This window comes from Taudactylus pleione, unplaced genomic scaffold (assembly GCF_031769625.1).
Source record: "Taudactylus pleione unplaced genomic scaffold, aTauple2 ptg000050l, whole genome shotgun sequence".
Classification (NCBI taxonomy): domain Eukaryota; kingdom Metazoa; phylum Chordata; class Amphibia; order Anura; family Myobatrachidae; genus Taudactylus; species Taudactylus pleione.
Genome location: NW_028284452.1, coordinates 3078163 through 3090484, shown reverse-complemented (window position 1 = coordinate 3090484; position 12322 = coordinate 3078163). Strand labels below are relative to the sequence as shown.

General features: G+C 51.9%; 1 protein-coding gene across 2 annotated transcripts in view; it reads right to left on the bottom strand.

Moving 5' to 3' along the window:
• The window catches only part of AGBL5 (AGBL carboxypeptidase 5), a 195445-nt gene that overhangs the window by 147723 nt on the left and 35400 nt on the right, over nucleotides 1-12322 (bottom strand). For both annotated transcript variants that reach the window (XM_088460553.1, XM_088460554.1), the window contains exons 7-8: nucleotides 8735-8913; nucleotides 7772-8324 (exon numbers count right to left, since the gene is read on the bottom strand). In XM_088460553.1, the coding sequence (XP_088316679.1) occupies nucleotides 7772-8324; nucleotides 8735-8913 (732 nt within the window). The remainder of the gene's footprint in view (nucleotides 1-7771; nucleotides 8325-8734; nucleotides 8914-12322) is intronic.

The following is a 12322-nucleotide window of genomic DNA, read 5'->3' as shown; positions in this document are numbered from 1 at the left end:
AAGCACGTCATTATACAGGGTACACAGGGCTACACCCAGCGCTGCAAGCACGTCATTACACAGCGCTACACCCAGCGCTGCAAGCACGTCATTATACAGGGTACACAGGGCTACACCCAGCGCTGCAAGCACGTCATTATACAGGGTACACAGGGCTACACCCAGCGCTGCAAGCACGTCATTATACAGGGCATTACACAGCGCTACACCCAGCGCTGCAAGCACGTCATTATACAGGGCATTACACAGCGCTACACCCAGCGCTGCAAGCACGTAATTATACAGGGCATTACACAGTACTACACCCAGCGCTGCAAGCACGTCATTATACAGGGCATTACACAGTACTACACCCAGCGCTGCAAGCACGTCATTATACAGGGCATTACACAGCGCTACACCAAGCGCTGCAAGCACGTCATTACACAGTACTACACCCAGCGCTGCAAGAACGTCATTATACAGGGCATTACACAGTACTACACCCAGCGCTGCAAGCACATCATTATACAGGGTATTACACAGCGCTACACCCAGCGCTGCAAGCACGTCATTATACAGGGCATTACACAGTGCTACACCCAGCGCTGCAAGCACGTCATTATACAGGGCATTACACAGTGCTACACCCAGCGCTGCAAGCACGTCATTATACAGGGCATTACACAGTGCTACACCCAGCGCTGCAAGCACGTCATTATACAGGGCATTACACAGTGCTACACCCAGCGCTGCAAGCACGTCATTATACAGGGCATTACACAGCGCTACACCCAGCACTGCAAGCACGTCATTATACAGGGTACACAGCGCTACACCCAGCGCTGCAAGCACGTCATTATACAGGGTACACAGGGCTACACCCAGCGCTGCAAGCACGTCATTTTACAGGGTACACAGTGCTACACCCAGACAGCAAGCACGTCATTATACAGGGCATTACATAGCGCTACACCCAGCGCTGCAAGCACGTCATTATACCGGGCATTACACAGCGCTGCACCCAGCGCTGCCAGCACGTCATTATACAGGGCATTACACAGTGCTACACCCAGCGCTGCAAGCACGTCATTATACAGGGCATTACACAGTACTACACCCAGCGCTGCAAGCACGTCATTATACAGGGCATTACACAGCGCTACACCCAGCGCTGCAAGAACGTCATTATACAGGGCATTACACAGTACTACACCCAGCGCTGCAAGCACGTCATTATACAGGACATTACACAGCGCTACACCCAGCGCTGCAAGCACGTCATTATACAGGGTACACAGGGCTACACCCAGCGCTGCAAGCACGTCATTATACAGGGCATTACACAGTACTACACCCAGCGCTGCAAGCACGTCATTATACAGGGCATTACACAGTACTACACCCAGCACTGGAAGCACGTCATCATACAGGGTACACAGTACTACACTCAGCGCTGCAAGCACGTCATTATACAGGGCATTATACAGCGCTACACCCAGACAGCAAGCACGTCAATATACAGGGCAATACACAGTGCAATACCCAGCACTGCAAGCACGTCATTACACAGTACTACACCCAGCGCTGCAAGCATGTCATTATACAGGGCATTACACAGTACTACACCCAGCGCTGCAAGCACGTCATTATACAGGGCATTACACAGCGCTACACCCAGCGCTGCAAGCACGTCATTATACAGGGCATTACACAGCGCTACACCCAGCGCTGCAAGCACGTCATAATACAGGGCATTACACAGTACTACACCCAGCGCTGCAAGCACGTCATTATACAGGGCATTACACAGTGCTACACCCAGCGCTGCAAGCACGTCATTATACAGGGTACACAGTACTACACCCAGCGCTGCAAGCACGTCATTATACAGGGCATTACACAGTACTACACCCAGCACTGCAAGCACGTCATTACACAGGGCATTACACAGTACTACACCCAGCACTGCAAGCACGTCATTACACAGTACTACACCCAGCGCTGCAAGCACGTCATTATACAGGGCATTACACAGTACTACACCCAGCGCTGCAAGCACGTCATTATACAGGGCATTACACAGTACTACACCCAGCACTGCAAGCACGTCATTATACAGGGCATTACACAGTGGTATACCCAGCGCTGCAAGCACGTCATTATACAGGGCATTACACAGTGCTACACCCAGCGCTGCAAGCACGTCATTATACAGGGCATTACACAGCGATACACCCAGCGCTGCAAGCACGTCATTACACAGTGCTACACCCAGCGCTGCAAGCACGTCATTATACCGGGCATTACACAGCGCTACACCGAACGCTGCAAGCACGTCATTATACAGGGCATTACACAGTGCTACACCCAGCGCTGCAAGCACGTCATTATACAGGGCATTACACAGTACTACACCCAGCGCTGCAAGCACGTCATTATACAGGGCATTACACAGCGCTACACCCAGCGCTGCAAGAACTTCATTATACAGGGCATTACACAGTGCTACACCCAGCGCTGCAAGCACGTCATTATACAGGACATTACACAGCACTACACCCAGCGCTGCAAGCACGTCATTATACAGGGTAAACAGGGCTACACCCAGCGCTGCAAGCACGTCATTATACAGGGCATTACACAGTGCTACACCCAGCGCTGCAAGCACGTCATTATACAGGGCATTACACAGTACTACACCCAGCGCTGCAAGCACGTCATTATACAGGGCAATATACAGCGCTACACCGAGACAGCAAGCACGTCATTATACAGGGCATTACACAGTGCTACACCCAGACAGCAAGCACGTCAATACACAGGGCATTACACAGTACTACACCCAGCACTGCAAGCACGTCATTACACAGTACTACACCCAGCACTGCAAGCACGTCATTACACAGGGCATTACACAGTACTACACCCAGCACTGCAAGCACGTCATTACACAGTACTACACCCAGCGCTGCAAGCACGTCATTATACAGGGCATTACACAGTACTACACCCAGCGCTGCAAGCACGTCATTATACAGGGCATTACACAGTACTACACCCAGCACTGCAAGCACGTCATTATACAGGGCATTACACAGTGGTATACCCAGCGCTGCAAGCACGTCATTATACAGGGCATTACACAGTGCTACACCCAGCGCTGCAAGCACGTCATTATACAGGGCATTACACAGCGCTACACCCAGCGCTGCAAGCACGTCATTACACAGTGCTACACCCAGCGCTGCAAGCACGTCATTATACCGGGCATTACACAGCGCTACACCGAACGCTGCAAGCACGTCATTATACAGGGCATTACACAGTGCTACACCCAGCGCTGCAAGCACGTCATTATACAGGGCATTACACAGTGCTACACCCAGCGCTGCAAGAACTTCATTATACAGGGCATTACACAGTGCTACACCCAGCGCTGCAAGCACGTCATTATACAGGACATTACACAGCGCTACACCCAGCGCTGCAAGCACGTCATTATACAGGGTAAACAGGGCTACACCCAGCGCTGCAAGCACGTCATTATACAGGGCATTACACAGTGCTACACCCAGCGCTGCAAGCACGTCATTATACAGGGCATTACACAGTGCTACACCCAGCGCTGCAAGCACGTCATTATACAGGGCATTACACAGTGCTACACCCAGCGCTGCAAGAACTTCATTATACAGGGCATTACACAGTGCTACACCCAGCGCTGCAAGCACGTCATTATACAGGGCATTACACAGTACTACACCCAGCGCTGCAAGCACGTCATTATACAGGGTACACAGTACTACACCCAGCGCTGCAAGCACGTCATTATACAGGGCATTACACAGTGCTACACCCAGCGCTGCAAGCACGTCATTACACAGTGCTACACCCAGCGCTGCAAGCACGTCATTATACCGGGCATTACACAGCGCTACACCGAACGCTGCAAGCACGTCATTATACAGGGCATTACACAGTGCTACACCCAGCGCTGCAAGCACGTCATTATACAGGGCATTACACAGTACTACACCCAGCGCTGCAAGCACGTCATTATACAGGGCATTACACAGTACTACACCCAGCGCAGCAAGCACGTCATTATACAGGGCATTACACAGCGCTACACCCAGCGCTGCAAGAACTTCATTATACAGGGCATTACACAGTGCTACACCCAGCGCTGCAAGCACGTCATTATACAGGACATTACACAGCGCTACACCCAGCGCTGCAAGCACGTCATTATACAGGGCATTACACAGCGCTACACCCAGCGCTGCAAGAACTTCATTATACAGGGCATTACACAGTGCTACACCCAGCGCTGCAAGCACGTCATTATACAGGACATTACACAGTGCTACACCCAGCGCTGCAAGCACGTCATTATACAGGGCATTACACAGTACTACACCCAGCGCTGCAAGCACGTCATTATACAGGGCATTACACAGCGCTACACCCAGCGCTGCAAGAACTTCATTATACAGGGCACTACACAGTGCTACACCCAGCGCTGCAAGCACGTCATTATACAGGACATTACACAGCGCTACACCCAGCGCTGCAAGCACGTCATTATACAGGGTAAACAGGGCTACACCCAGCGCTGCAAGCACGTCATTATACAGGGCATTACACAGTGCTACACCCAGCGCTGCAAGCACGTCATTATACAGGGCATTACACAGTACTACACCCAGCGCTGCAAGCACGTCATTATACAGGGTACACAGTACTACACCCAGCGCTGCAAGCACGTCATTATACAGGGCATTATACAGCGCTACACCCAGACAGCAAGCACGTCATTATACAGGGCATTACACAGTGCTACACCCAGACAGCAAGCACGTCATTACACAGTACTACACCCAGCGCTGCAAGCACGTCATTACACAGTACTACACCCAGCGCTGCAAGCACGTCATTATACAGGGCATTACACAGTACTACACCCAGCGCTGCAAGCACGTCATTATACAGGGCATTACACAGTACTACACCCAGCGCTGCAAGCACGTCATTATACAGGGCATTACACAGCGCTACACCCAGCGCTGCAAGTACGTCATTATACAGGGCATTACACAGTGCTACACCCAGCGCTGCAAGCACGTAATTATACAGGGCATTACACAGTGCTACACCCAGCACTGCAAGCACGTCATTATACAGGGCATTACACAGTGGTATACCCAGCGCTGCAAGCACGTCATTATACAGGGCATTACACAGTGCTACACCCAGCGCTGCAAGCACGTCATTATACAGGGCATTACACAGCGCTACACCCAGCGCTGCAAGCACGTCATTACACAGTGCTACACCCAGCGCTGCAAGCACGTCATTATACCGGGCATTACACAGCGCTACACCGAACGCTGCAAGCACGTCATTATACAGGGCATTACACAGTACTACACCCAGCGCTGCAAGCACGTCATTATACAGGGCATTATACAGCGCTACACCCAGACAGCAAGCACGTCAATATACAGGGCATTACACAGTGCTACACCCAGACAGCAAGCACGTCAATACACAGGGCACTACACAGTGCAACACACAGCGCTGCAAGCACGTCATTACACAGTGCTACACCCAGCGCTGCAAGCACGTTATTATACAGGGCATTACACAGTGCTACACCCAGCGCTGCAAGCACGTCATTATACAGGGCATTACACAGCGCTACACCCAGCGCTGCAAGCACGTCATTATACAGGGCATTACACAGTGCTACACCCAGCGCTGCAAGCACGTCATTATACAGGGTACACAGTACTACACCCAGCACTGCAAGCACGTCATTATACAGGGCATTACACAGTACTACACCCAGCGCTGCAAGCACGTCATTATACAGGACATTACACAGTACTACACCCAGCGCTGCAAGCACGTCATTATACAGGGCATTACACAGTACTACACCCAGCGCTGCAAGCACGTCATTATACAGGACATTACACAGTACTACACCCAGCGCTGCAAGCACGTCATTATACAGGGCATTACACAGCGCTACACCCAGCGCTGCAAGCACGTCATTATACAGGACATTACACAGTGCTACACCCAGCGCTGCAAGCACGTCATTAGACAGTGCTACACCCAGCGCTGCAAGCACGTCATTATACCGGGCATTACACAGGGCTACACCCAGCGCTGCAAGCACGTCATTATACAGGGCATTACACAGTGCTACACCCAGCGCAGCAAGCACGTCATTATACAGGGCATTACACAGTACTACACCCAGCGCTGCAAGCACGTCATTATAGAGAGCATTACACAGTGCTACACCCAGCGCTGCAAGCACGTCATTACACAGTGCTACACCCAGCGCTGCAAGCACGTCATTATACAGGGCATTACACAGTGCTACACCCAGCGCTGCAAGCACGTCATTATACAGAGCATTACACAGTGCTACACCCAGCGCTGTAAGCACGTCATTATACAGGACACTACACAGTGCTACTCCCAGACAGCAAGCACGTCATTATACAGGGCACTACACAGTGCTACACCCAGCGCTGCAAGCACGTAATTATACAGGGCATTACACAGTGCTACACCCAGCGCTGCAAGCACGTCATTATACAGGGCATTACACAGCGCTACACCCAGCGCTGCAAGCACGTCATTATACAGGACATTACACAGCGCTACACCCAGCACTGCAAGTACATCATTATACAGGGCATTACACAGCACTACACCCAGCACTGCAAGCACGTCATTATACAGGGCATTACACAGTACTACACCCAGCGCTGCAAGCACGTCATTATACAGGGCATTACACAGTACTACACCCAGAGCTGCAAGCACGTCATTATACAGGGCATTACACAGTACTACACCCAGCGCTGCAAGCACGTCATTATACAGGGCATTACACAGTACTACACCCAGAGCTGCAAGCACGTCATTATACAGGGCATTACACAGTACTACACCCAGCGCTGCAAGCACGTCATTATACAGGGCATTACACAGCGCTACACCCAGCGCTGCAAGCACATCATTATACAGGACATTACACAGCGCTACAGGGGTGGGGAACCATTTTGCTGCCGAGGGCCATTTTGGTATTTATAATATTATTCGCGGGCACGGTGCAGGCCACACCCTCTCCATGTGATGTCACTCGGGGGCGGGGTCACAACCGCCAGTGACTACAGCAATGTCAGGAACATCCTCAGGATGCTCCGGGGAGCTGTGAGGGCAGCGGTGTGACCGTTTGAGGCATCCTAAGGACGCTCCAGGCGGCACTGCTGCATAGATTCTGGCTGCAGGACGCCATTCTAGGCACCCTACTAGCCAGTTGAGGCTAGCAGAAAAAAGCTCAGAGGGGCAGGGCAAATGGTTCCGTGGGCCTTATACGGCCCCCGGACCGGAGCTTCTCCATCCCTGACCTAGGCAGCTGCGCCGCAGTATCAAGAGAGTATGAGGTGTGTGGTCCTAATGTGTGGAAGAGCCCGTCCCTGTGGAAATACCCAGAGGACAGGACCAGGTATAGAACAAGCAGCGGAGAGACTGCAATCTCGCAAAGTGGTATCATGCGGGAGACAACTAATTCAAAAGCTGACCCATCACAATGAGGAGTTGAGAAGAGTCACCTGTAATATAAGTATCTCGGGTCATTTACTTACTGACCATTATCTACCCCTCCCAATGCCAAGAGCAGTGCCTGGAGATGAAGGAGTCAGAGGCACGAGGCTGTGGCTTTACTGCAACAAATACATGCACACGACAGACAAGTCATCGTCACCTGCTTCTCCTCTTCCGGGAAGTAGTTCCCATACATGAAGCAGCCTCTCTTGGAGGCATGGCCATGCAAGTCCACATAGAAGGCAATGCCACTCTCCTGAGGGGGGATGGAAGGTGTGGGCTCCACGGCCTGACCGCAGCCCCACCGATTCTCAGGCGGTTCCTCCACTTCAGCCCTACCATCCGATCCGGAGACCCTAACATCCTGCTCCCTGAAGAAGTCCTCCAGCCCGGGCAGGATGTTGGCTTTTTGTGGCAGGCCCCGAGAGGTGACGTATAGACCTTCTCTATCCAAACTGTTCAGCAGGTTGTTGGTCTTCTCCAAGTCAGACAAGGATTCCTCAGGGGCAGCTTGCGATGGGGAACAATTTGTGGTCTTGGTCCGGAGGGCGGAAGGCGACACAGAATTCCTCCAGTCGGGATCACGCCGGCCAACGATACGGTTATGAACATGATGGTAGAGGAGGACGGATTTAGCGCCATAGACCGATGGGTGAAGCTCAAAGTCTGGGTTAAGATATTGTCGGTTTAAGTTGACACCTCTTGTATCTGTTCTGTAGCAGGAGGAAATAATCAGATTAGAAAAGGGGGGAAAGGATAGGAGGGATGACAACAATTCAAACTTTACAATACAATGCTGCTGAAGACGTCGCGAACGAAAATTATGTAACAAACGGCTTTAGTATAAGACTAACAGACTGAAATAGAACACCACATATATAGCAAAGCCCCTTACTAGAACATCGTCCCTCTCCCTGTCTGTGACCGGTGGCCTCTACCTATTAGAGCGGGCACAGCCGGCACCTTGGTCATTTCCCCGGACTGTACAATAACACGATACCAGGGAGGGCCTGTGCACAACACTTACTGTTCCGGGTTATTAGAACAACTGAGAAACAAGAACCCAGAGACGGACCAGGCAGGGTACACAAACTGCGCGATGCCACGCGGTACGCTGGCTCACCTGTAATGTCCTCGCGCCACGCCATCAGGGTTCAGCATCGGGATGAGCTTAAAGACGAACATGCGTCTCAGCGAGGCGGCTCGGGGGTCGTCCTGCCGCAGGATGAACTCCAGGAAGCCGTTGAACACAAAGCTGGATGGCGTCTCCCCGGGGTGGACGCGGCTGCTCAGGAAAAACACCTGGCGAGGAGACAGAGATCATCATCTACCGTCACTTCCGGCAGAGACCCCATGTGGGAGCGACCGACCATGAACAGGGAGGGGAACCGGGACGCAGCCCATATACCCTTATATCCTTATCCTAAACATAATGCCATACCCCTGCCCATACACCAGAACCATGGCAGAGAGTCAGGAAGGGGCACCAGCTATAACACATAATGCTATACCCCTGCCCATACACCAGGACCATGGCAATGAGTCAGTGAGGGGCACCAGCTATCATACACATAATGCCATACCCCTGCCCATACACCACAACCATGGCAGAGAGTCAGGAAGGGGCACCAGCTATCATACACATAATGCTATACCCCTGCCCATACACCACAACCATGGCACAGAGTCAGGAAGGGGCACCAGCTATCATACACATAATGCTATACCCCTGCCCATACACCAGGACCATGGCAGAGAGTCAGGAAGGGGCACCAGCTATCATACACATAATGCTATACCCCTGCCCATACACCACAACCATGGGAGAGAGTCAGGAAGGGGCACCAGCTATCATACACATAATGCTATACCCCTGCCCATACACCAGAACCATGGCAGAGAGTCAGGAAGGGGCACCAGCTATCATACACATAATGCTATACCCCTGCCCATACACCAGGACAATGGCACAGAGTCAGGAAGGGGCACCAGCTATCATACACATAATGCTATACCCCTGCCCATACACCAGAACCATGGCACAGAGTCAGGAAGGGGCACCAGCTATCATACACATAATGCTATACCCCTGCCCATACACCAGGACCATGGCACAGAGTCAGGAAGGGGCACCAGCTATCATACACATAATGCCATACCCCTGCCCATACACCAGAACCATGGCAGAGAGTCAGGAAGGGGCACCAGCTATCATACACATAATGCTATACCCCTGCCCATACACCAGGACCATGGCAGAGAGTCAGTGAGGGGCACCAGCTATCATACACATAATGCTATACCCCTTCCCATACACCACAACCATGGCAGAGAGTCAGGAAGGGGCACCAGCTATCATACACATAATGCCATACCCCTGCCCATACACCAGAACCATGGCAGAGAGTCAGGAAGGGGCACCAGCTATAACACATAATGCTATACCCCTGCCCATACACCAGGACCATGGCAATGAGTCAGTGAGGGGCACCAGCTATCATACACATAATGCCATACCCCTGCCCATACACCACAACCATGGCAGAGAGTCAGGAAGGGGCACCAGCTATCATACACATAATGCTATACCCCTGCCCATACACCACAACCATGGCAGAGAGTCAGGAAGGGGCACCAGCTATCACACACATAATGCCATACCCCTGCCCATACACCAGGACCATGGCAATGAGTCAGTGAGGGGCACCAGCTATCATACACATAATGCCATACCCCTGCCCATACACCACAACCATGGCAGAGAGTCAGGAAGGGGCACCAGCTATCATACACATAATGCTATACCCCTGCCCATACACCACAACCATGGCACAGAGTCAGGAAGGGGCACCAGCTATCATACACATAATGCTATACCCCTGCCCATACACCAGGACCATGGCAGAGAGTCAGGAAGGGGCACCAGCTATCATACACATAATGCTATACCCCTGCCCATACACCACAACCATGGGAGAGAGTCAGGAAGGGGCACCAGCTATCATACACATAATGCTATACCCCTGCCCATACACCAGAACCATGGCAGAGAGTCAGGAAGGGGCACCAGCTATCATACACATAATGCTATACCCCTGCCCATACACCAGGACCATGGCACAGAGTCAGGAAGGGGCACCAGCTATCATACACATAATGCTATACCCCTGCCCATACACCAGAACCATGGCACAGAGTCAGGAAGGGGCACCAGCTATCATACACATAATGCTATACCCCTGCCCATACACCAGGACCATGGCACAGAGTCAGGAAGGGGCACCAGCTATCATACACATAATGCCATACCCCTGCCCATACACCAGGACCATGGGAGAGAGTCAGTGAGGGGCACCAACTATCATACACATAATGCTATACCCCTTCCCATACACCACAACCATGGCAGAGAGTCAGGAAGGGGCACCAGCTATCATACACATAATGCCATACCCCTGCCCATACACCAGAACCATGGCAGAGAGTCAGGAAGGGGCACCAGCTATAACACATAATGCCATACCCCTGCCCATACACCACAACCATGGCAGAGAGTCAGGAAGGGGCACAAGCTATAACACATAATGCTATACCCCTGCCCATACACCAGAACCATGGCAGAGAGTCAGGAAGGGGCACCAGCTATCATACACATAATGCTATACCCCTGCCCATACACCACAACCATGGCAGAGAGTCAGGAAGGGGCACCAGCTATCATACACATAATGCTATACCCCTGCCCATACACCTCAACCATGGCAGAGAGTCAGGAAGGGGCACCAGCTATCATACACATAATGCTATACCCCTGCCCATACACCACAACCATGGCAGAGAGTCAGGAAGGGGCACCAGGTATCATACACATAATGCCATACCCCTGCCCATACACCACAACCATAGCAGAGAGTCAGGAAGGGGCACCAGCTATCATACACATAATGCTATACCCCTGCTCATACACCAGAACCATGGCAGAGAGTCAGGAAGGGGCACCAGCTATCATACACATAATGCCATACCCCTGCCCATACACCAGGACCATGGCAGAGAGTCCGGAAGGAGCACCAGCTATAACACATAATGCTATACCCCTGCCCATACACCAGAACCATGGCAGAGAGTCAGGAAGGGGCACCAGCTATCATACACATAATGCTATACCCCTGCCCATACACCACAAGCATAGCAGAGAGTCAGGAAGGGGCACCAGCTATCATACACATAATGCTATACCCCTGCCCATACACCAGGACCATGGCACAGAGTCAGGAAGGGGCACCAGCTATCATACACATAATGCTATACCCCTGCCCATACACCAGAACCATGGCAGAGAGTCAGGAAGGGGCACCAGGTATCATACACATAATGCCATACCCCTGCCCATACACCACAACCATAGCAGAGAGTCAGGAAGGGGCACCAGGTATCATACACATAATGCCATACCCCTGCCCATACACCACAACCATAGCAGAGAGTCAGGAAGGGGCACCAGCTATCATACACATAATGCTATACCCCTGCTCATACACCAGAACCATGGCAGAGAGTCAGGAAGGGGCACCAGCTATCATACACATAATGCCATACCCCTGCCCATACACCAGGACCATGGCAGAGAGTCCGGAAGGGGCACCAGCTCTAACACATAATGCTATACCCCTGCCCATACACCAGAACCATGGCAGAGAGTCAGGAAGGG